The sequence below is a fragment of the Haliotis rufescens genome, unplaced genomic scaffold (genome assembly GCF_023055435.1).
Source record: "Haliotis rufescens isolate VD_foot unplaced genomic scaffold, xgHalRufe1.0.p SCAF_76, whole genome shotgun sequence".
NCBI classification, from domain to species: Eukaryota; Metazoa; Mollusca; class Gastropoda; order Lepetellida; family Haliotidae; genus Haliotis; species Haliotis rufescens.
Window position 1 is genome coordinate 753,691 of NW_025964368.1, and position 27,910 is coordinate 781,600.

The 27,910-nt window shown below is 39.5% G+C and overlaps 1 protein-coding gene across 1 annotated transcript; it reads left to right on the forward strand.

Moving 5' to 3' along the window:
• Positions 1-3,461: 3,461 nt before the first annotated feature.
• Positions 3,462-8,151, forward strand: LOC124124076 (perlucin-like). The gene is made up of 3 exons (XM_046487196.2): positions 3,462-3,783; positions 3,890-4,066; positions 6,944-8,151. Exons 1-3 carry the CDS (start codon positions 3,471-3,473, stop codon positions 7,168-7,170), a joined length of 717 nt encoding a protein of 238 aa, XP_046343152.2. The 5' UTR covers positions 3,462-3,470; the 3' UTR covers positions 7,171-8,151.
• The last annotated feature ends 19,759 nt before the right edge of the window (positions 8,152-27,910 follow it).

Below are 27,910 nucleotides of genomic sequence, written 5' to 3' on the forward strand. Positions count from 1 at the left end.
GTTAATATTTTTATTAATGGTGATCCCTTTAGATTATATGAAAGTTGTTTTGTGATGGTACGACCACTTTATATCAATGTCTGGGACCTATATTCACCCAAGAGACGGGAATGTTCCAGGAGAGATCAGCTAGTACGGGGTGAGATCAGAGTGAACTGGGAGAGATTGAAATCAACTGGGAGGGTTTGGAGTGTGTCTGGAGAGATCAGATAGCACGGGGTGAGATCAGAGTGAACTGGGAGAGATTGAAATCAACTGGGAGGGTTTGGAGTGTGTCTGGAGAGATCAGATAGCACGGGGTGAGATCAGAGTGAACTGGGAGAGATTGAAGTGTGTCTGGAGAGATCAGATAGCACGGGGTGAGATCAGAGTGAACTGGGAGGGTTTGGAGTGTGTCTGGAGAGATCAGATAGCACGGGGTGAGATCAGAGTGAACTGGGAGAGATTGAAGTGTGTCTGGAGAGATCAGATAGCACGGGGTGAGATCAGAGTGAACTTAGAGAGATTGAATTGTGTCGGGAGAGATCAGATAGCACGGGGTGAGATCAGAGTGAACTGGAAGAGATTGAAGTGTGTCTGGAGAGACCAACTAGTACGGGGTGAGATCAGAGTGAACTGGGAGAGATCAGATAGCACGGGGTGAGATCAGAGTGAACTTGGAGAGATTGAAGTGTGTCGGGAGAGATCAGATAGCACGGGGTGAGATCAGAGTGAACTGGGACAGATTAAAGTGTGTCGGGAGAGAGCAGCTAGCACGGTGTGAGATCAGAGTGAACTGGGAGAGATTGAAGTGTGTCGGGAGAGAGCAGCTAGCACGGGGTGAGATCAGAGTGAACTGGGAGAGACTGAAATCAACTGGGCGGGTTTGGAGTGTATCGGGTAGGATTGGAGCGTATCGTGAAGAATTGGAGTGTATCGCAGAGGGTGTTGAGGGTGTCGGGAGACATCAGATCACATGGGGTGAGATTGAAATCAACTGGGAGGGTTTGGAGTGTATCGGGTGAGATTGGAGCGAATCGTGAAGAATTGGAGTGTATCGCAGAGGGTGTTGAGGGTATCGGGAGACATCAGATCACACGGGGTGAGATCAGAGTACACTAGAAGTGCTTGGAATGTACTTGGAGGGTTTCGTAGCGTTTCGGGAGAGAAAATGCGTCAAGAAAATCATTCACCTATTCACTTCTCAAACAAGCTTGTTCATTTTATGAGATAAGGTTCCATGGTCTTTTTCAAACTGCAAACTTGGATTTCTTGGATCGAATGATCTGCTTGTTGTAGAATCTCATATGGCAAATATCTGGGACTGGTTATTCTGTTGCGTTGATGCTTTGTATTGACTTTACATGTTAAGAGTTGATTGTTTTAAAAACTACAAATCGATTTCAGTTGAAGATGAGTTTCACGTTATTTTAAAATATCTTTTGTATGATAATATAAGAAAGGTATATATATAATGACGATGTTAACTCTCACTCACACTGTTTGTTTTTAAAACTACAAACCGATCTCTAACTAACCCAAAAGAAAACCGAATCTGTCAGTTTTGTAATTTGAATATGGTTAAAGATGAGTTTCACGTTATTTTGAAATGACCTTTGTATGATAATATAAGAAATAAGAATATATCTCCGAAACATAGAGAAAATTGTGACTTTGAACAATTCTGATTTTTTAAGATAGATACTAATATATTTTGTTTTCGTTAACGTCATATACACTGTACATGCATATCCATTTCTCACCTTAAACTTACCATTGTGTAATCTATATGTCTGTGGGCCTTTGGCCTTGAATACAATAAACTGAATTGAACTTGTATTTGTCAACTTCTTCTTGTCACCACATGGCTGAAATAATGTCGATGAGATGTTAAATTTTTAACTCAACACACTCACACTTCCGTGTTTTAGTTCCATGGTCTTGTTTGCGTATAGTTTGCGGTGGTTCAATGAGTTGCATCCCGAACTGCAAAGCTCTATCTCTTGGATTGTATGATCCTCTTGGTGTGGGTTCGAGTCCATATTACAACAGTGATTATTCAGGTTACAAGTCACCAAAGGTGTAAACATTTACATCCTGTGTGACAATAGGCATTCCTCCAACAGAAACCTGGCCCTCCTGATATACTAGTATTAAGAGCTTTAAACCTCGCGTTCCTCTTTATCTTGCTCCAAGATTTTCTTTTCGTACAACCGACTTCTTCTTTTATTGGAAATGGAAAGGACCCGTGACGATCCGGGGTAGAATAGGTCTTCCGCAACCCATGCTTGCCGTAAAAAGGCGACTCACGGGATCGGGTGGTCAGGCTCGCTGACTTGGTTGATACTTGTCATCGATCCTAATTGCGTTGATCGATGCTCATGATATCAATCACAGGATTGTCTGGTCAAGACTCGATTATTTACAGACCGCCGTCATATAGCTAGAATATTGCTGAGTGCGGCGTTAAACAACAAACCAAAAAACCAACCTGGATATGGAAAGGGTATTGTCGCTTTATTTCACTCGAACTGATAGAGAATACATGATGAGTTTCCGTCCTCTTTTGAAAGAGCATCACTGTCAACAGACACCTGACAGCCGAGATATCTTAACAGCTTTAAAGCCAACGTCACACCATGTTTTTTTGGCTCCTAACGTTTATTTTGGGTATACAAGAGAATACATTATGGGTTTACAGAATCAAAACACCTTAATGTCAGTGGCTCCCCACATGTATCCGCCGACATACGTTTCATCACCAGTTTGCCTTTAACGCCCCGTGGAATCTGTTTCGTCAAATATTCAAGACAGATAATTCTGTTGCGTTGACGCTTTGTATTGACTGTAATTGCAAAAGATTTAAATAAAAAATACTTCAAATCGATTACTAAAACTTAAAAGACGTATTGAACAGCACCAGATGAACCATATCTCCTTGTCAATACATTCCCACCACTTTATCTGCATTGAATCAATAAGTGAAACCGCGACACGTCTACCTTGATGATTGCACAAACATATGTTCATATTGTAAATATTACTGATAGTATAATCTACCCGTTCATATAGCGTGAGTGACTTCAGTCGTTGATGATTGCGAGAAAGATGTTGGTGGCTCTGATAATCCTTCTAACGGGACAAATCGTGTCGGCATAACGCCCCAAAACGTCATAACATCTACTGTCATACTTCTCTTCTGGTTGTAATGTGTTCCCAAATCGTTCATTATTATCAAACAACTATGACTAGAAACTAATATCTCTTCCAATATTGGAATTCTTTTAGTTATTTCGAGTATTCCCTACATTTATAAGAGTATGGGATTTAACAATACATGTGAAAAACACTAGGTTAACCATATCTCCTCAAATCATTACCTTTGAATACAATATCATCTTTATTTGCATAAAATCAATATGTGAATCAGCGACGCATTTCCGTACATGTGCCTTGAATAGGCCCATAGATGACAGTGGCTTCAGTCGTTGATGAGTGTGAGAAAGATGTTGGTGGCTCTGATAATCCTTCTAACGGGTACCTACACATCAGCCTATATTGGAACTGGACGAGGAACTAAAAGAACAAACATGGCAGACGTTTCAGTAAATATGAATATCCTGACTGAATTTTCAAACGTTCTTAGTGGCATCCGATGCGTTGATCTCTGTCTGCAGAATGAGGCGTGTGTGTCTGTATTCTACAGACGGCAACACCAGCGATGTCAGCTCCACGACGTGTTGTTCATGTCGCCGCAGGACGGACAACAAGAGACGGGTACAGTGTACTACAGCGTCACAACAGGTCATTCATTCATTCATAAATTCACACTGCTTCCTGTTAATGTATAGGATGATATCATATGTTCACTTTTTTACATATAGATGATGAATGCCCTTGTCTGTCTCAGGTGTTTGTCCATCTGGCTACGTCCACAACCGTCTCCTCAACCTCTGTTACCAGCTTCATCAGGAGAAGATAACGTACGGCAAAGGTCTTGCTGACTGTAAATCCAGAGGAGAACACTTTGTTGTTATTGACAGTGAGGACAAGCAGAACCACGTCGTCAAGCAGATCAACTCATCAGGTTTGTATTTTTAACTCTTCCTGTTGTATGCACGTTTCATATATCAGACTGAGGCATTTCGTCCTGGCATTAAACATTTGTGTTGAAAACATGCATTGATTTGTCTATTGTTATCCAATATAACCATGTGCGAGCAGAACGTCTTAGGTGCCGCAATTTGCTCTGCAGAATCGCGTTCCTTTGGCACGCCAGATCCTGATATTGTTTCTAGGTTTGTCAGCACCATACCCGTGCTCGTGTGTTTCATTAAGGTGGTAAACTTTTGAGCCCTGCATCACTTCGCTCACATCAAGCTGGCACGCCGTGATATAACTGGAATACTGTTAAAAGTGGCGTATCTCCCAACCAACGTAACCACGTGTTTATGAATCATTATTACCCACGTGGTGAAGATACAGGTGGTAAGATACTAAATCCGTACGTCACACGTGTGTCGTACAAGGTTGACCTTGTTTTATTCGTTTTGATTGGATAACCGTGACCTCTGTCACACCAGGACTACTATTTTTTCATTCATAAAAAATCGCGAGACATCATTCATTTTGCGATTACAAGGCAGAACTGAAGAAATTCATGAGAACGAGAGATATTTAGGCTACAGGCACTTTATTAAACCAAACAAGAGAGTCACACCATCAAATTCGGTTTACATTCTATATAAATTATGCATAGAGCTTCTGCAGACATATGATCGAGCTAGATCTATAAATCGATTTACAATGTACGACTGCCGATCGAGGGCGTCCCTTGAGCGTGACGCACCCGACCATTTTCTCTTTGCAACTTTCAATTTGATTTAGCGTAAATGGATAAGCGTGGTGAAATGAAGTCTGTTTAAACAATCTGGACAGATATCTAGACTTACTTGGGATGATCCGGTTGGGCCATCGGTGTCCCCTTTGAACATGTTGAAGCGTATTTTGTGGCGCTGTATCGGGAGGTGTTGTTCATGAATGAACGAACACGACAGCACGACCAGATCACTCAAGTTCACAGTTCCGATACAAATCATTCGAAACTCCGTGGAAGTGTGCTTGACTTTTGATTTTGTAGCCCCAAACATCCCAAATGTGAACAGTAACGTTCCCTATCTCTAGCGTAAAACGCTGTGAATGGATCGCGGTTGTCTTTTCTTATTCCGGTGGCGACCTTGCCCTTCGATCGTTCGAAGCTGTCACTGACATGCAAGCAGATTTGAGTTTCTTGATTTTCACGTCTTCAGTACATAGGGTGGTACAGTTAACATGAATGTCTTTGGTACGGACATGATATAAATTCAGCTGATAGATCAAGGAAACCGAACCATTTTGATTGCACAGACGGGACCCCGGCAGTGTGATGCGTGTGACTGTTGGTCCGATATTCAAAGCGCAGCGCTAATGTGACATTTCAAATTTTCTTATCGGTTTCCTGGTACTAACAACATGGCGCTTGAATTTCCATAAGTTGAAGACTTTCTTCCAAAAGGATCGTCAAACTTGGAAATGTCCTTAAATGTCTTCTATAAAACACTTTGAAAACTATACTGACGACTTATTTGTTTGTTTATTGTTAAACTCTGCAATCAGAAAATTTCAAGATGGCGGCGGTCTGTAAATAATCGATCCCGACAATCCGATCCGGTTGGCCGCCTCTTACGACAAGCACAGTCGCCTCTTGAGACAAGCGCGGATTGCGAAAGACCTGTTCCAACAGGGATCTTCACGGGACCAATTTAACATTAATTCTCTGTTATTGACAATAACAATCCTCGTCAGTTATTCAAATATGGACCACAATATATTGAACAGCCTCCTAATCATCGGGTTCAGAGCTGGTTAAATCATTTAGGAAGCTGTGGAAGCATATGCCAAAAGATAGTGTGTGATGTTGTCTTTGGTAGAATGCACCAACTGAAAAAGAGGAAACAGAATTGGTAAATACCAATTCTGTCCCAGCCAGCTGTCATCCAAAGTATGGCTATGAAAGGCTATGTTGCAACCCGTTTTGTAATAAAGTTGCAAAGTGTAATAATTATTACAAAACGAGTGGAGAGTCTTATTACAAAGTGAAAGGCACATAGCAACCCGTTTGGTAATTAAGTTGCAAAGTGTAATAATTATTACAAAACGAGTGGAGAGTCTTATTACAAAGTGAAATGCACATAGCAACCCGTTTGGTAATTAAGTTGCAAAGTGTAATAATTATTACTAAACGAGTGGAGAGTCTTATTACAAAGTGAAATGCACATAGCAACCCGTTTGGTAATAAAGTTGCAAAGTGTAATAATTATTACAAAACGAGTGGAGAGTCTTATTACAAAGTGAAATGTACATAGCAACCCGTTTGGTAATTAAGTTGCAAGGTGTAATAACCTTGATGCTGAAAGTGTTCAATTAGCACCCATAACTTGCTTATAAGATCAGTTAGGAACACAAACGGTATTAACGTCAATATTGGTCGTCAGCTGGAATATTGCTGAGTGCGGCATTAAACAACAAACCATCCAACCAACTAAATCACGAAAGGGTCAGGATCGTATACAATCGAGTCGGCTTTTGGCAGTTATTTCTGATTACTATGGATTGGTTGGTTGGTTGGTTGTTTAACGCTGCCCTCAGCGATGACTATGGAAAGGGCTCATGTCGCTGTTATTGTCTTGCAAACAACTAGGATAGGACAATTCATCAATGCAATTGTAAGGTTACAGAATAAACACAGGTAGGATAAAACATCACAAGCAGCAGTGTTCTAGCATGCACAATGTATCATAACATAAAAGAATGATGGATTGATATATCAAACATATATCCATTTCAACGATACACAAATAGTTGAAGTGATGCTGTATTAATTGTGTTTCAGTCAAGCAGTAATTATGATAAATCTTATTTGCAGACACTGGGCCTTGCAATTACTACTTCGATGGGTCGGACGCAGCAAATGAAGGACACTGGGTATTTCATGATGGCCGTAATATGACGTACCTTCCCTGGGCTCCGGGCTTTCCCCATGGGAACGAAAAGAGGGACTACATTATGGCTGTTCGTGGTCATAGCTTTCGATGGTATAATGCAATTAGGGGGGCATTTAAGCAATGTTACCTATGTGAAAGGGATGTGTGACATGATGTGAGCAGTTTTGCAGCCGTGGACATTAAAACGCCTCTCAAAATGTGATTATGACAGAGCTATAGATAAGCTTGTGGTTATTTGGGTATTTTACCCAGGGATTTAATTTTGATTGAGTATCCACAAGTTTGAAAGGGTATTCAAATTTTTTACCCTCCTGTTTCTTGACATTTGGCTATTTAACTTTAAACCTATTTCGTAACAATCCTTGTAAATCATTTAAAACTATCTGAATGGTAGAAAAGTCATCTGCGTCTGTTTGCGGCTCCCGGAAGCTCTTTTGTTTACAACCTAGCTTTGTATTTGTTGTTTGTTGTTTAACGCCGCACTCAGCAATATTCCAGCTATATGACGGCTAGCTTTGTAAGAAAGACACCTTTGTACTAATCTAATAGATGTAATATACGCATTAATTTATTTCAATGGTGTATTTGTAATTTTTTGTATTTGATACGCTAGAATTCAATTTGTCTCCGTATTTCAGCTTATTTAATGCGTAGTTTACACAAATACGCAGCTGATCTCTGAATTATATAAGGAACATATCCTGGATCTGTAATATAATGATTGAACGCATGACCTTTTAACTTACTAAGAGCTCCCTTGTGAGTGAGTATGGTTTTACGCCGCTTTTAGCAATACCCCAGCAATATCACGACGGGGGACAACAGAAATGGTCTTCACACATTGTACCCATACCTGGAATCGAACCCGTGTCTTCGGCGTAAAGAGCGAACCCTTTAACCACTAGGCTACACGACCGCCCCCTTGTTGCTTAATACATGTAGGTCATAGATAATTCATCATATGTATTCTGGTATCAATGTGTCCATAAATCACTATCAAATAGTGACTATACCAAGTGTCCTCGAAAAGGTGACCGTGTGCTGCTCCACCCGTAGCATCAGTCCCAAAGACTACCCGTGAAGATCCGGGTTAGAAACGGTCTTCAGCAAACCGTGCTTGCCGTAAAAGGCAACTAAGCTTGTCGTAAAATGCGACTAACGGGATCAGGTGGTCAGACTCACTGACTTGGCTGATGCATGTCATCGATCCCAATTACGTGGATCGATGCTCATGCTATCAATCACTGGATTGTCTGGTCCAGACTCGATTATTTACAGACCGCCGTCATATAGCTGGAATATTGCTGAGTGCGGCGTTAAACAGAAACCAACCAACCAACATGTGTGCTATTTGTTATCCTTACTGTACATCTGGCTCAGGCCAATCATCTGTGTGTTACTTGTTGTCCATTACCTGTTGTTGTTGTTGCTAATGTTAACTTGCTTATCACAACATGTTATGCATATTTTAATCTCATCACTTGGTTGCAGTCACTCCAGCTTGATAACGGTGTAAGAATCTTCATCGAAACTTTTCTATATGCAATAAACCAGTTTTCCATTTCCAAATAATTGTTCATGACGTCACAAACGATTGTATACAGGACGTTCCGTCAACGTTATCAATAGAATAACTGAACTCCACTTGAGATCAGGAAACCAACCTTTGTCTCAGAAAAAATACCTTGGATAATATAAAGAATAACCTGCTCGCAGCTCGGAATTACGGCGTGTTTGTCCCTCGCGAATTTATTTTGAAAATTCCCAGCCAGATTAATCCCAAAGTCCTTATATTCATGTAGCTCGTTGGTTATTCTTTAAATAATATCACCTGTCATATGCTATTATCAGATACGCATTGCTACCTGTAGAGATACGGTTTTCCGACAGTATGTAGCTATTGGATGTCGCCCTAAACATCCACTCCCAGACCTCTATAAGTATCAATCCTGTCAAAGATGAAGATCGTTTTCTTGCAGGCAGTAACCGTTACTTAGATGTGAGGTATAGATTATGAATCTGAGCATCTCAATTATATTGGACATGTTGGCAGGTGTGCCCCGTCGACCAGATTACATTCATTGCTGCAACAAAAGTTTCGACAAAGAAAAGTAAATGTTGCAATAACAACTTCAGAATATTTTGTTATCCACTTGATATTCTTGTATTATTTTTTAAGGGAGATCTATGCATTTTATGCATCTGCATGTACGTATATGATGTGTTGTGTATGCACAGTGTTAATAGCCTTTAAAACCACACACAAAGACCTTTCAAACACACTCCAAGATTCGGAATCAACACACCTTGATTTTTGTTACACACACAACCCAATTACTGATTTAAATTGAATTCTTGAAGATTAAACAACTAATCTTTGTCCACTTATTACATGTCAGTATTTATAATGAGATGGTTATATAATAAGGTGTAATTATAATTATATCCCTAGCACAGTTAGTGAGCACAAGACCGCAAACTCCCAATCACATACCTGAAACGTAGTTGGTTACTCTTCGGAAATTATCAAAACGTTTTTTGTTTTTGTTTTTTAGTGTATTCATAATAACCGTTGGCTTGGCTGATGCATGTCATCGTATCCCATTTGCGTGGAACGATGCTCATTATGTAAATCACTGGATTGTCTGGTCCAGATTCGATTATCAACAGATCGCCGTCATATAGCTGGAATATTGCTGAGTGCGGCGTTAAACAACAAACCAATCAGTCCCAAACACAGGCAAGATACAAGTGACAAAAAGCATATGCATTAGAGAAATATTTTGCGTTTATATCAATAAATATATCTCGTGCACTAAGTCCCTTCTCAATGGGATTGAACGAGTGCAAGAATAATGAGCCTATGTGCTCAAGTTTTGATAGTCTTTAAGTTGTTATTTAGTCAGTAATTAAGTAAATACTAGCTTAATGATTGCTAATTGGTGTACCTTGATGTATGTAGGAACACACTGAAACTTGGTTGTTGGTTTTGAACCCGTGGGTGTACCAGTGACTTCAGAAACGTGTCCTGTCTCTTTCGTCTCTGTAAATATGGCCGATTTGAAATAAAATGTGGTTTGATAGTTATGCACGTCCTCCTTCAGATGAGTCGATAGTATCCACTTTGTAAATATTGTTATGTGGTACTACATACTGCAACTTTATTTCTGATGATTGTTAGTGGCAGCCAGACAAATACTCATAGAATGTCATTAGCTGTTGTGGCTAGGTTTCTATTCAGTGGCATGCGTGTATAAGAAAGTGACCTCTCACTGTTGATTATACTGAACGCACGCACATACACACAAAAGCGCGCGCACACACACACACACACACACATACATGCAAGTCGCTATATATGTGCAATAATCTTGGACGCGACGTTAAACACCATTTCACCTCACCTCACCTTATTCCAAGAGTCTACAGATGAGTGAGTGAGTGAATTAAAATTTAACTTCGCATCGGCATTATTTCAGCCATATAGCGACGAGACCAAGATAATATATGTACATTTTAGTAATTAATTCCAAGCGCCTACAGACGATTGGTTGGTTGGTTGGTTATTTAACGCCGCACTCAGCAAGATTCCAGCTGTCTGTAAATAATCGAGTCTGGACCGGACAATCGAGTGACTGACATCATGAACATCGATCCACACAATTGGGATCGATGACATGCATCAACCAAATCAGCGAGCCTGACCTCCCGATACCGTAGTCGCCTTTTACGACAAGCATAGTAGCCTTTTAAGTCAAGCATGGGTTGCTGAAGACCTTTTCTACCCTGGATCTTCACGGCTCGTCTACAGATAAGACTACATTTGTCTCACTGTATATTATATGCAGAACAACTACGACAGTCGTAGCGATAAAAAACTGTAAAAGAAAACGTAAATGCAAAAAAAGTATAATATTTTAAATACAATTGTGTCAGAGGTATGACATGGTCCTGGCTTGTAAGTAGAAGATCTTCCTTTTGGATATTTCATATATATTCTTCGGTATCACTTTCAATGCTATGCATTTTAATAATGATAGAGCATTTACACACTTTCACGTATGAACACAACTGTACGTGTCCTTATTGGTATTAGTGAATACGCAACATACACATTGAGACAATGAAAAAGTACATGTATTATATGCATTTTGATGATAAAATGTCACCTTTCGAAGACAAGTCAACAGCTGATCAAGTCGCTTTCTCAGTCACAACAGTGATCGACAGTTTGAGCACAAAGTAGTTCCCCATAAAAAGTTAACAAAATACAACACGCACTTTTATGTTATTATAAGTTTCAATATCAATTATAAATCCTCCATATCTGGAAGAATATGTTTAAAGCAACAAGTATACAAAAATTTCGAAAATAAATATCTGTACAAATAACATATTTCTGTCATTTTTTAAAATACATAAGCCATGAATTATATAATAATGCTTATTGTTCCAAAATCACATGAAGTATTCATGTATACTGTAGGCTACCACTTGTGAGGATAAGTCATTTTAGTTCTTTTATGAGAGCTTCATTTAATTTCTCTAATTTTTTGGTTTGTCCTGGTTAATCATCCGGGTTATAGTCAGTGCATGGACAAGCACGTGGACGTAAGCAGAATGACACAAGAAAACATTGATGCAGAGCATCAAAGTTCCCCGCCATATGTGATGCCTCACAAACGCATAATTATGATGTTACTGAAAGGCATGATGGAGCATAATTATATTAACCACAAATAACACAACGCTGTTGTGGAAAACAATATTATTTATTTTGAGTATTGGGCAATACAGTTGATACATTTGCATAGGGTAGGTCTATTTAAAAATAGTTTCTTGTTTAACGCCGCACTCAGCAGTATTCCAGCCATATGACGGCGGTCTGTAAATAATCCAGTCTGTACCAGATCATCCAGTGATTGACACCAAGAGCATCGAACTACGCAATTGGAATATGATGTTATGCATCGACCAAATCGGCGAGCCTGACTACCCAATCCTGTTCGTCGCCTCTTAAATTACGGCAAACATGGGTTGCTGAAGACCTATTCTAACCTAGCTGGGTCTTTATTTAAAAAGTAGATCGAAGGAAATGGAAGCAATTTCTGGCACAAATGTAAACATGTGGAAATAGTTTCAAAACTGCCAACAACATTGGCAGATGCACATACTCAAATATTAGATCACATTCTTTTTACACTTGGCATTTGGTTATAATAATGTAAATGAAAATACTAAGGGCTCCATATGGCAAAAACGTTATACTAGATAAGGTCTTTTTGTCACAACAACAGATGCACATACTCAAAATATTATCACGTAGTTGGAGAACATTTCAATACCGGGGCTAATCAATAACGGAGATTCCTCGTCTCTTGTTTTACGTTTTTTGGTCAGTTTCTTTTTTGTATTTCTTTCTTTCAAAGAATAGCAATTGTGATCATGATGAGTTGAGTTACTTTTTTTTCTTTCTATGTACTGTTTTTTTTATCCAGTGTCAGTAACTGTTGTGGAATGTGGTTTACTTGTAACAATGACTGGTTTGAGTTCATATGATGATGATTGATTGGTTTGTCGTTTAACGCCGCACTAAGCAATATCCCAGCTATATGGCGGCGTTCTGTTAATAATCGAGTCTGGACCAGACAATCCAGTGCCTAATATCATGAGCATCGATCCACGCAATTGGGATCGATGCCATGCATCATCTTAAGCCTGACCATCCGATCCCGTTTGTCGCCTCTTACGACAAGCATATATAGTCGCCTGATATACTGTTAAGATGTAACATAAAAATTCATCCGTACTACTAAACATAAGTTAAACCGCTTGTCCATTCGGATCAATCTGACCCAAACCATTCCGCTGATGAGAGTCAAATAATGCATACGAATCAAAATCCGTAAAAATTGCAATGGAGACATCATTAAAAGTTACCAAAAGTGACGGGGATATCAATATTGCTTGTTGAAATGATTCTATGAAATTTGTTTTCCCTGCTTCAATGTTTGGAGCACCTGTGACGGAGCCATAAAACTGATCTGTTATGTAGACAATATCGCTTGAGGCAGTGGCTGCTGGGAGCTGATTATGACCTAAATACCACTCATAGCCTTCGGTGTTAACTATGGGACTAGAGAGTTGTGCCTTCATCCAACAGATTATCGAGGTCAGTGGAACACGGTGCAGACGAAAATGGATTTGAGCCATGGGACACAAAATATATGAGTGACCAGAGCTACGGCTGTACATTGAATTCCATTAAACGGTTGAAAAATACTACAGCCTTGATGCAAATTCGCCGACACACTACTCCGATTTTGCTTTGACTTTGCTACCAAACGTTTCACATGTGGCTAAGTGCGGTGCACTGATAAAAAAAACACGGGGCACTGGGTTAATTCAAAATACGGAATATAACTATTCCAAATATTTCCAGGGAACATGAGCATCCAAACAATCAAAAGTGTGGTATGTAGAATGTGGAATTCAGCCATATTACATTTAAATTGAGATGTCGTCGTTGTTCATGAATAAGCATATTCAGAACATAATTTTTATTATGCTGTTATTAACGATCTCCAGGGCACAGTTCTTCTTTTGTATACACCATGAAAATCAGAAAATTATTCCTTGAGGAAAAAAGGACATCGGATTACACATGAATGGTTTAATAATGTCAGCTAATGACCAGAAACGGCCAGATGCATCAATTAACTACATAAAGACGATTTTGAAGTATCTCTTATTGCTGGAAAAGAATAGCATCAACATTCCACGCACATGATTTGTATGTTTTGTTTCCGTAAATGCATGGCTTGAAATTTCAAATAAACCAACATGTCGACATACATGCTTCAAAATTAACGTTTCCCGTATACTTCCCCGCCTTAAGGGCGGGGAAGAATGAACTTGTGTAGGGTGTAAATGGCCCATAAAATTTGTAAGTATTAACAATATATATAAGGAACAACATGTAAATCATAACTAGCAATGCTATAACAAATGTAAATGGTGTAAACGGGTAAATTGCATGTTGAGAAGGTTGAAGTGTGTATCACAGATCTTTCGTTTAAAATCCGGAATATAATGTTGAAAATAACATAACATGTACTTACTACCATAGTTACAAGTTGTAATATTTCCCATTTGTTTTTATTATAGCTTGTACCTGTCAACAATAGGCCTTACAATTAAAGGGCCAGTAAAGGAATTTAAAGGAAAGACATAATACAAAATATCTGTCAATGATTCAAGACTGAATCAAAATGTATTCATCAATCTATGCTGAAGTTATAAAATAAACCATTCAAGACAGTGTACTGGATTATGTGTCAATGGCCAAAGCGTATCACCTACATAAAACCCTACTTGATGGGGAAAAGAATTAGTAATGTTAGATAGTCTGTGGAGATGATGGTACACCCACTGTCTTTATATCAATACCTGGGACTTGTATTCACCCAAGAGACTGGAATGTCCCAGGAGAGATCAGTTAGCACGGGGTGAGATCAGAGTGAACTGAGAGGGCAAGCATTAGTTGCTGAAGACCGATTTTAATACATTTCCTTACTCATTTGCATTGAATCAATATGTGAATCAGTGAAGCATCTCTGTACATATGCTTTGAATAGGTCCTTAGATGAGAGTGACTTCAGTCGTTGATGAGCGCGAGAAAGATGCTGGTGGCTCTGATAATCCTTCTAACGGGTACCTACACATCAGCCCATATTGGAACTGGACGAGGAACTAAAAGAACAAACATGGCAGACGTTTCAGTAAATATGAATATCCTGACTGAATTTTCAAACGTTCTTAGTGGCGTCCGATGCGTTGATCTCTGTCTCCAGAATGAGGCGTGTGTGTCTGTATTCTACAGACGGCAACACCGGCGGTGTCAGCTCCACGACGTGTTGTTCATGTCGCCGCAGGACGGAGAACAAGAGACAGGAACAGTGTACTACAGCGTCACAACAGGTCATTCATTCATTCATAAATTCATTCATTCATTTATTCATTCATGTGAACTTACATTTTAAAGGTCCCATGCCTCAGAAAACTTCTGATCAATCCGTCTGAAATGTACATGCCCATTCAACTACGTAACTTTATGTTCAATTTAAGCGGCACTTTAAAAAGTTGCAGACAGTACTATCATATTATTATATTTGTATTTTATCATCAATACAGTTGCACCAGAACTGTGTTACCTAAAATGTTTTTATCACTCTGCTACCTGTTAATGTATAGGATGTTATCCTATGTTCACTTTTTTACATATAGATGATAAGTGCTTTTGTCTGTCTCAGGTGATTGTCCATCTGGCTACGTCCACAACCGTCTCCTCAACTTCTGTTACCAGCTTCATCAGGAGAAGATGACCTACGACAAAGGTCTTGCTGACTGTAAAGCCAGAGGAGAACACTTTGTTGTCATTGACAGTGAGGCCAAGCAGAACCACGTGGTCAAGCAGATCAACTCGTCACTAGGTTTGTATATTTTACTCTTACTGTTGTATGCACGTTTCATATATCAGACCGATACATTTCGTCCTTTGCATTAAACATTTGTGTTGAAAACATGCATTGATTTGTCTATTGTTATCCAATATAATGATCATGTGCGAGCAGAACGTCTTAGGTGCCGCAATTGGCTCTGCAGAATCGTGTTCCTTGAGCACGCAAGAAACCTATGATGGTGGGTTCAAATACCGATATGGTTTCTAGGTTTGTCAGCACCATACCCGTGCTCGTGTGTTTCATTAAGGTGGTAAACTTTTGAGCCCTGCATCACTTTGGTCTTTCCGTTCACATCAAGCTGGCACGCCGTGATATAACTGGAATACTGTTAAAAGCGGCGTATTTCCCAACCAACGTAACCACGTGTTTATGAATCACTATCAGATAGTGATGATATCAGGTATTTGCCAAAAGGTGAGCGTATCCTGCCCTACCGTTGGTACCCGTCCAAAACACATGCAAAGGCAAGTCCATAGTTTACTTCAACAAATACGGAAACCTATTCTTCTGTATACCATAATATTTCTTGAAAGCTTTACTGATTCTTTTAATTATGTAACCCTGATATAAAACAAAATCTTCTGAGCCAGAGTCGTATGACGCTCTTTAAAATGGATTGCTGAAGACCTATTCTAACCCTGATCTTCACAGGGCGTCAAACTTGGAAATGTCCTTAAATGTCTTCTATAAAACATTTTGAAAACTATACTGACGACTTATTCGTTTGTTTATTGTTAAACTCCGCAATCAGAAAATTTCCAGATGGCGGCGGTCTGTAAATAATCGAGCCCGACCATCCGATCCCGTTGGCCGCCTCTTACGACAAGCACAGTCGCCTCTTGAGACAAGCGAGGGTTGCGAAAGACCTGTTCCAACAGGAATCTTCAAGGGACCAATTTAACATTAATTCTCTGTTATTGACAATAACAATCCTCGTCAGTTATTCAAATATGGACCACAATATCTTGAACAGCCTCCTACTCATCGGGTTCAGAGCTGGTTAAATCATTAAGGAAGCTGTGGAAGCATATGCCAAAAGATAGTGTGTGATGTTGTCTTTGGTAGAATGCACCAACTGAAAAAGAAAAAAAGTTGCAAAGTGTAATAATTATTACAAAACGGCTGGAGAGTCTTATTACAAAGTGAAATGCACATAGCAACCCGTTTGGTAATAAAGTTGCAAAGTGTAATAATTATTACAAAACGGGTGGAGAGTCTTATTACAAAGTGAAATGCACATAGCAACCCGTTTAGTAATAAAGTTGCAAGGTGTAATAAACTTGGTGAATGATGCTGAAAGTGTTCAATTAGCACCCATAACTTGCTTATAAGTTCAATTAGGAACACAAACGGTATTAACGTTAAGATTGGTCGTCAGCTGGAATATTGCTGAGTGCGGCATTAAACAACAAACCATCCAACCAACTAAATCATGATAGGGTCGGGATCGTATACAATCGAGTCGGCTTTTGGCAGTTATTTCTGATGACTATGGATTGGTTGGTTGGTTGGTTGTTTAACGCTGCCCTCAACGATGACTATGGAAAGGGCTCATGTCGCTGTTATTGTCTTGCAAACAACTAGGATAGGACAATTCATCAATGCAATTGTAAGGTTACAGAATAAACACAGGTAGGATAAAACATCACAAGCAGCAGTGTTCCAGCATGCACAATGTATCATAACATAAAAGAATGATGGATTGATATATCAAACATATATCCATTTCAACGATACACAAATAGTTGAAGTCATGCTGTATAGTTGTGTTTCAGTCAAGCAGTAATTATGATAAATCTTATTTGCAGACACTGGGCCTTGCAATTACTACTTCGATGGGTCTGACGCAGCAAATGAAGGACACTGGGTATTTCATGATGGCCGTAATATGACGTACCTTCCGTGGGCTCCGGGCTTTCCCCATAGGAACGAAAAGAGGGACTACATTATGGCTGTTCGTGGTCATAGCTTTCGATGGCATAATGCAATTAGGGGGGTATATAAGCATTGTTACCTATGTGGAAGGGATGTGTGACATGATGTGAGCAGTTTTGCAGCCGTGGACATTAAAACGCCTCTCAAAATGTGATTATGACAGAGCTATAGATAAGCTTGTGGTTATTTGGGTATTTTACCCAGGGATTTAATTTTGATTGAGTATCCACAAGTTTGAAAGGGTATTCAAATTTTTTACCCTCCTGTTTCTTGACATTTGGCTATTTAACTTTAAACCTATTTCGTAACAATCCTTGTAAATCATTTAAAACTATGTGAATGGTAGAAAAGTCATCTGCGTCTGTTTGCGGCTCCCGGAAGCTCTTTTGTTTACAACCTAGCTTTGTATTTGTTTGTTTGTTGTTTAACGCCGCACTCAGCAATATTCCAGCTATATGACGGCTAGCTTTGTAAGAAAGACACCTTTGTACTAATCAAATAGATGTAATATACGCATTAATTTATTTCAATGGTGTATTGGTAGTTTTTTGTATTTGATACGCTAGAATTCAATTTGTCCCCGTATTTCAGCTTATTTAATGCGTAGTTTACACAAATACGCAGCTGATCTCTGAATTATATAAGGAACATATCCTGGATCTGTAATATAATGATTGAACGCATGACCTTTAAACTTACCCAGAGCTCCCTTGTGAGTGAGTATGGTTTTACGCCGCTTTTAGCAATACCCCAGCAATATCACGGCGGGGGACAACAGAAATGATCTTCACACATTGTACCCATACCTGGAATCGAACCCGTGTCTTCGGCGTAAAGAGCGAACCCTTTAACCACTAGGCTACACGACCGCCCCCTTGTTGCTTAATACATGTAGGTCATAGATAATTCATCATATGTATTCTGGTATCAATGTGTCCATAAATCACTATCAAATAGTGACTATACCAAGTGTCCTCGAAAAGGTGACCGTGTGCTGCTCCACCCGTAGCATCAGTCCAAAAAGACTACCCGTGAAGATCCGGGTTAGAAACGGTCTTCAGCAAACCGTGCTTGCCGTAAAAGGCGACTAAGCTTGTCGTAAAAGGCGACTAACGGGATCAGGTGGTCAGACTCGCTGACTTGGCTGATGCATGTCATCGATCCCAATTACGTGGATCAATGCTCATGCTATCAATCACTGGATTGTCTGGTCCAGACTCGATTATTTACAGACCGCCCTCATAAAGCTGGAATATTGCTGAGTGCGGCGTTAAACAGAAACCAACCAACCAACATGTGTGCTATTTGTTATCCTTACTGTACATCTGGCTCAGGCCAATCATCTGTGTGTTACTTGTTGTCCATTACCTGTTGTTGTTTTTGCTAATGTTAACTTGCTTATCACAACATGTTATGCATATTTTAATCTCATCACTTGGTTGCAGTCACTCCAGCTTGATAACGGTGTAAGAATCTTCATCGAAACTTCTCTATATGCAATAAACCAGTTTTCCATTTCCAAATAATTGTTCATGACGTCACAAACGATTGTATACAGGACGTTCCGTCAACGTTATCAATAGAATAACTGAACTCCACTTGAGATCAGGAAACCAACCTTTGTCTCAGAAAAAATACCTTGGATAACATAAAGAATAACCTGCTCGCAGCTCGGATTTACGGAGTGTTTGTCCCTCGCGAATATATTTATGTTGAAAATTCCTCGCCAGATTAATCCAAAAGTCCTTATATTCATGTAGCTCGTTGGTTATTCTTTAAATAATATCACCTGTCATATGCTTTTATCAGATACGCATTGCTACCTGTAGAGATACGGTTTTCCGACAGTATGTACATGTAGCTATTGGATGTCGCCCTAAACATCCACTCCCAGACCTCTATAAGTATCAATCCTGTCAAAGATGAAGATCGTTTTCTTGCAGGCAGTAACCGTTACTTAGATGTGAGGTATAGATTATGAATCTGAGCATCTCAATTATATTGGACATGTTGGCAGGTGTGCCCCGTCGACCGGATTACATTCATTGCTGCAACGAAAGTTTCGACAAAGAAAAGTAAATGTTGCAATAACAACTTCAGAATATTTTGTTATCCACTTGATATTCTTGTATTATTTTTTAAGGGAGATCTATGCATTTTATGCATCTGCATGTACGTATATGATGTGTTGTGTATGCACAGTGTTAATAGCCTTTAAAACCACACACAGAGACCTTTCAAACACACTCAAAGATTCGGAATCAACACACCTTGATTTTTGTTACACACACAACCCAATTACTGATTTAAATTGAATTCTTGAAGATTAAACAACTAATCTTTGTCCACTTATTACATGTCAGTATTAATAATGAGATGGTTATATAATGAGGTGTAATTATAATTATATCCCTAGCACAGTTAGTGAGCACAAGACCGCAAACTCCCAATCACATACCTGAAACGTAGTTGGTTACTCTTCGGAAATTATCAAAACGTTCTTGTTTTTGTTTTTTAGTGTATTCATAATAACCGTTGGCTTGGCTGATGCATGTCATCGTATCCCATTTGCGTGGAACGATGCTCATTATGTAAATCACTGGATTGTCTGGTCCAGATTCTATTATCTACAGATCGCCGTCATATAGCTGGAATATTGCTGAGTGCGGCGTTAAACAACAAACCAATCAGTCCCAAACACAGGCAAGATACGAGTGACAAAAAGCATATGCATTAGAGAAATATTTTGCGTTTATATCAATAAATATATCTCGTGCACTAAGTCCCTTCTCAATGGGATTGAACGAGTGCAAGAATAATGAGCCTATGTGCTCAAGTTTTGATAGTCTTTAAGTTGTTATTTAGTCAGTAATTAAGTAAATACTAGCTTAATGATTGCTAATTGGTGTACCTTGATGTATGTAGGAACACACTGAAACTTGGTTGTTGGTTTTGAACCCGTGGGTGTACCAGTGACTTCAGAAACGTGTCCTGTCTCTTTCGTCTCTGTAAATATGGCCGATTTGAAATAAAATGTGGTTTGATAGTTATGCACGTCCTCCTTCAGATGAGTCGATAGTATCCACTTTGTAAATATTGTTATGTGGTACTACATACTGCAACTTTATATCTGATGATTGTTAGTGGCAGCCAGACAAATACTCATAGAATGTCATTAGCTGTTGTGGCTAGGTTTCTATTCAGTGGCATGCGAGTATAAGAAAGTGACCTCTCACTGTTGATTATACTGCACGCACGCACACACACACACACACAAACGCGCGCGCACACACACACACACATACATGCAAGTCGCTATATATGTGCAATAATCTTGGACGCGACGTTAAACACCATTTCACCTCACCTCACCTTATTCCAAGAGTCTACAGATGAGTGAGTGAGTGAATTAAAATTTAACTTCGCATCGGCATTATTTCAGCCATATAGCGACGAGACCAAGATAATATATGTACATTTTAATAATTAATTCCAAGCGCCTACAGACGATTGGTTGGTTGGTTGGTTATTTAACGCCGCACTCAGCAAGATTCCAGCTGTCTGTAAATAATCGAGTCTGGACCGGACAATCGAATGACTGACATCATGAACATCGATCCACACAATTGGGATCGATGACATGCATCAACCAAATCAGCGAGCCTGACCACCCGATACAGTAGTCGCCTTTTACGACAAGCATAGTAGCCTTTTAAGTCAAGCATGGGTTGCTGAAGACCTTTTCTACCCCGGATCGTCATGGCTCGTCTACAGATGAGACTACATTTGTCTCACTGTATATTATATGCAGAACAACTACTACAGTCGTAGCGATGAAAAACTGTAAAAGAAAACGTAAATGCAATAAAAATATAATATTTTAAATACAATTGTGTCAGAGGTATGACATGGTCCTGGCTTGTAAGTGGAAGATCTTCCTTTTGGATATTTCATATATTCTTCGGTATCACTTTCAATGCTATGCATTTTAATAATGATAGAGCATTAACACACTTTTACGTATGAACACAACTGTACGTGTGCTTATTGGTATTAGTGAATACGCAACATACACATTGAGACAATGAAAAAGTACATGTATTATATGCATTTTGATGATAAAATGTCACCTTTCGAAGACAAGTCAACAGCTGATCAAGTCGCTTTCTCAGTCACAACAGTGATCGACAGTTTGAGCACAAAGTAGTTCCCCATAAAAAGTTAACAAAATACAACACGCACTTTTATGTTATTAAAAGTTTCAATATCAATTATAAATCCTCCATATCTGGAAGAATATGTTTAAAGCAACAAGTATACAAAAATTTCGAAAATAAATATCTGTACAAATAACATATTTCTGTCATTTTTTAAAATACATAAGCCATGAATTATATAATAATGCTTATTGTTGTTCCAAAATCACATGAAGTATTCATGTATACCCCTACTTGATGGGGAAAAGAATTAGTTATGTTAGATAGTCTGCGGAGATGATGGTACACCCACTGTCTTTATATCAATACCTGGGACTTGTATTCACCCAAGAAATTGGAATGTCCCAGGAGAGATCAGTTAGCACAGGGTGAGATCAGAGTGAATTGAGAGGGCAAGCATTGGTTGCTGAAGACCGATTTCAATACATTTCCTTACTCATTTGCATTGAATCAATATGTGAATCAGTGAAGCATCTCTGTACATATGCTTTGAATAGGTCCTTAGATGAGAGTGACTTCAGTCGTTGATGAGTGCGAGAAAGATGCTGGTGGCTCTGATAAACCTTCTAACGGGTAGCTACACATCAGCCTTTATTGGAACTGGACGAGGAACTAAAAGAACAAACATGGCAGACGTTTCAGTAAGTATGAATATCCTAACTGAATTTTCAAACGTTCTTAGTGGCGTCCGATGCGTTGATCTCTGTCTCCAGAATGAGGCGTGTGTGTCTGTATTCTACAGACGGCAACACCGGCGGTGTCAGCTCCACGACGTGTTGTTCATGTCGCCGCAGGACGGAGAACAAGAGACGGGAACAGTGTACTACAGCGTCACAACAGGTCATTCATTCATTCATAAATTCATTCATTCATTTATTCATTCATGTGAACTTACATTTTAAAGGTTCATTGCCTCAGAAATCTTCTGATCAATCCGTCTGAAATGTACATGCCCAGTCAACTACGTAACTTTATGTTCACTTTGAGCGGCGCTTTAAAAAGATGCAGACAGTACTATCATATTATTATATTTGTATTTTATCATCAATACAGTTGCACCAGAACTGTGTTACCTAAAATGTTTTTATCACTCTGCTACCTGTTAATGTATAGGATGATATCATATGTTCACTTTTTTACATATAGATGATAAGTGCCTTTGTCTGTCTAAGGTGATTGTCCATCTGGCTACGTCCACAACCGTCTCCTCAACTTCTGTTACCAGCTTCATCAGGAGAAGATGACCTACGACAAAGGTCTTGCTGACTGTAAAGCCAGAGGAGAACACTTTGTTGTCATTGACAGTGAGGCCAAGCAGAACCACGTGGTCAAGCAGATCAACTCGTCACTAGGTTTGTATATTTTGCCCTACCGTTGGTACCCGTCCAAAACACATGCAAAGGCAAGTCCATAGTTTACTTCAACAAATACGGAAACCTATTCTACTGTATACCATAATATTTCTTGAAAGCTTTACTGATTCTTTTAATTATGTAACCCTGATATAAAACAAAATCTTCTGAGCCAGAGTCGTATGAGGCTCTTTAAAATGGATTGCTGAAGACCTTTTCTAACCCTGATCTTCACAGGGCGTCAAACTTGGAAATGTCCTTCAATGTCTTCAATAAAACACTTTGAAAACTATACTGACGACTTATTCGTTTGTTTATTGTTAAACTCCGCAATCAGAAAATTTCCAGATGGCGGCGGTCTGTAAATAATCGAGCCCGACCATCCGATCCCGTTGGCCGCCTCTTACGACAAGCACAGTCGCCTCTTGAGACAAGCGAGGGTTGCGAAAGACCTGTTCCAACAGGAATCTTCAAGGGACCAATTTAACATTAATTCTCTGTTATTGACAATAACAATCCTCGTCAGTTATTCAAATATGGACCACAATATCTTGAACGACCTCCTACTCATCGGGTTCAGAGCTGGTTAAATCATTAAGGAAGCTGTGGAGGCATATGCCAAAAGATAGTGTGTGATGTTGTCTTTGGTAGAATGCACCAACTGAAAAAGAAAAAAAGTTGCAAAGTGTAATAATTATTACAAAACGGCTGGAGAGTCTTATTACAAAGTGAAATGCACATAGCAACCCGTTTGGTAATAAAGTTGCAAAGTGTAATAATTATTACAAAACGGGTGGAGAGTCTTATTACAAAGTGAAATGCACATAGCAACCCGTTTAGTAATAAAGTTGCAAGGTGTAATAAACTTGGTGAATGATGCTGAAAGTGTTCAATTAGCACCCATAACTTGCTTATAAGTTCAATAAGGAACACAAACGGTATTAACGTTAAGATTGGTCGTCAGCTGGAGTATTGCTGAGTGCGGCATTAAACAACAAACCATCCAACCGACTAAATCATGATAGGGTCGGGATCGTATACAATCGAGTCGGCTTTTGGCAGTTATTTCTGATTACTATGGATTGGTTGGTTGTTTAACGCTGCCCTCAACGATGACTATGGAAAGGGCTCATGTCGCTGTTATTGTCTTGCAAACAACTAGGATAGAACAATTCATCAATGCAATTGTAAGGTTCCAGAATAAACACAGGTAGGATAAAACATCACAAGCAGCAGTGTTCTAGCATGCACAATGTATCATAACATAAAAGAATGATGGATTGATATATCAAACATATATTCATTTCAACGATACACAAATAGTTGAAGTGATGCTGTATTAATTGTGTGTCAGTCAAGCAGTAATTATGATAAATCTTATTTGCAGACACTGGGCCTTGCAATTATTACTTCGATGGGTCTGACGCAGCAAATGAAGGGCACTGGGTATTTCATGATGGCCGTAATATGACGTACCTTCCCTGCTCGTGGTTATAGCTTTCGATAGCTCAATGCGATTAGGGGGGTATATAAGCATTGTTACCTATGTGGAAGGGATGTGTGACATGATGTGAGCAGTTTTGCAGCCGTGGACATTAAAACGCCTCTCAAAATGTGATTATGACAGAGCTATAGATAAGCTTGTGGGTATTTGGGTATTTTACCCAGGGATTTAATTTTGATTGAGTATCCACAAGTTTAAAAGGGTATTCAAAGTTTTTACCCACCTGTTTCTTGACATTTGGCTATTTAACTTTAAACCTATTTCGTAACAATCCTTGTAGATCATTTAAAACTATGTGAATGGTAAAAAAGTCATCTGCGTCTGTTTGCGGCTCCCGCTCCCGGAAGATTTTTTGTTTACAACCTAGCTTTGTATTTGTTTGTTTGTTGTTTAACGCCGCACTCAGCAATATTCCAGCTATATGACGGCTAGCTGACCCATCGGTTGCACCCGTCACAAACACATGCAAAGGCAAATGAATTGTTCACCTGAAAAAAAACACACGTCTACCGTGACACTTACATTTTTACTAAGGCCTTGAATGTTGTAACGTTGATCAAACATCGTTTTACGACGCTCTTTAAAATCTTGGTATGCATGCTCGATTGTACCTCAGAAGCTGTGAAAACCAAGGTGGTGCGGGAATATTGCTCGAAATAACTGTCATCCTCGTACATGCACGTCGCTATATAACTGCAATAATCTTAGACGCGATGTGAAACCCCATTTCACCCCACCATCTTTCAACTAGGCACACATGGTCTACAGCAGTCGGGATATCGTCATACTTATCAGTTACTGATAATGTAAAAACAAAACTGATGCTCGCAGTCTACATTTAGAGAGTCATGGTTACCTTTGTAAAGAAGTTTTTTCAAATGATTTTGCTATTATGATAACTGTTCACTTACATGTTGAATACAGGATTTGGTCTAAATTATACAGACTCTCTGTATATGTCAGTATAAGGCGATATTCAGCATCGCAGTATACACACCGTCAGCAAAGAACAGGTTACCACACAACATACAGCAGCTCATTGCTTAATCTAGTCATGAAATAAACAATGCCTAATCACTACGCAAGTATTGATTGTTGGCTTATATCTAATGTCATAGAAAGTATATTGGCAAGGGTCCATGGTTACATCTGTAAAGAAGTTTTTCGAATAATTCAAGTCATCAAAATAACTGTTTACTTACATGTTGAAAAAAGGATACAGGCTCTGAGGTTTTGTTAATATAAGACCATATTCAGAATCTGAGCACACAGGCACACACTAAAAGAATAGGTAACCACACAGCAGCTCATTGCTTAAAATACCCATGAAATAAACCATCCCTGATCAATGCGAAAGGAAACGCATGTGTACATGTACGTACTGGCATGTTACATCAGTACTCGGCAAACTCTTTTCCTTATTCCAAGAGACCGCCTCCGCGGTCTAGTGGTAGAGCGTCCGCCCGATCAGGGGTTTGATCCCCGGTCGCGTCATACCAAAAGACGTTAAAAGATAGTACTTGTTGTTGCCCTGTCTGGCGCTATAGGCATTAAGGGACTAAAACAAGGATTGGTCGGCTCGGAGTCAGTATACTGTGTCTGAGTGGGGTATTCATGTTAAACTGAGGCATGGTATCTCAGTGAGCTAGCACTATAAATCGGCATCAATCCGGACTAGCACAAGCAGCCACACACACACACACATACATGGACGTCGCTAAATAAGTGCAATAATCTTGGACGCGACGTTAAACCCCATTTCACCTCACCTCACCTTATTCCAAGAGTGTACAGATGAGTGAGTGAGTGAATTAAAATTTAACGTCGCATCGGCATTATATCAGCCATGTAGCGACGAGACCAAGATAATATATTTACAATTTAGTTATTAATTCCAAAAGCCTAAAGATGATTGGTTGGTTGGTTGGTTATTTAACGCCGCACTCAGCAAGATTGCAGCTGTATGTCGGCGGTCTGTAAATAATCGAGTCTGGACCAGACAATCCAGTGATTGACACCATGAACACCGAACCACGCAATTGGGATACGATGACATGCATCAACCAAGTCAGGGAGCCTGACCACCCGATCCCGAAGTCGCCTTTTACGACAAGCATAGTCGCCTTTTACGTCAAGCATGGGTTGCTGAAGACCTATTCTACCCCGGATCTTCACGGGTCGTCTACAGATGAGACTACATTGGTCTCACTGTATATATGCAGAACAATAACTACCACAGTCGTAGCGATGACAAACTGTAAAATAAAACATAAGTGCAAAACAAAGAATAATATTTAATACAATTGTGTCAGAGGTATGACATGGTCCTGGTTTGTAAGTAGAAGATCTTCCTTTTGGATATTTCATATATATTCTTCAGTATCACTTTCATTGGTATGCAACTTAATAATGATAGGGCATTAACACGCTTAAACGAATGAACACAACTGTACGTGTGCTTATTGTTATCAGTGAATACGCAACATACACATTGAGACAATGAAATAGTACATGTATTATATGCATTTTGATGATAAAATGGCACCTTTCGAAGACTAGTCAACAGCTGATCAAGTCGCTTTCTCAGTCACAACAGTGATCGACAGCATGATCACAAAGTAGTTCCTCATAAAAAGTTAACAAAATACAACACGCACTTTTATGTTATTAAAAGTTTCAATATCAATTATAAATTCTCCATATCTGGACGAACATGTTTAAAGCAAGTATTCATGTATACCCCTACTTGATGGGAAAACAATTAGTAATGTTAGATAGTCTGTGGAGATGATGGTACACCCACTGTCTTTATATCAATACCTGGGACTTGTATTCAGCCCAGAGATTGGAATGTCCCGGGAGAGATCAGTTAGCACGGGGTGGGATCAGAGTGAACTGAGAGGGATTAGAGTGTATCGGGACTGATAACGCATGGGGTAAGATTGGAATGAAATTGGAGGGTTTGGAGTGCATATGGTGAGATTGGAGTTATCGGGAGGGGTTGGGGTGTATCAAATCTCAACCCTAAGCTTCGCGGCCGAGGTAAACCAGAAAAAGGTGGCCGGAAATAACGGCGCTTCACGGTCTTGAACTCGCCAAACGTTTCTGATTGGCTAAAATAAGTAATAGTGGATCGAAATATTAGCACACAGTGAAAGGAGGGAAATTCAGAACCGTCAATGGTAGGCCTGCTTGCAAAATGTTGGGGTTGACAAGGAAATCTACAGCATAGTTTACCATTTCGAAACAGATTATCATCGACGGTGTTGAATTTCCCTCCCTTCACGACCCGGGAGTACAGTACAGTGAAAGAAAAAGCTATGCTCTCATCCAGCAAAATCTCTACTCCATTTTGTCG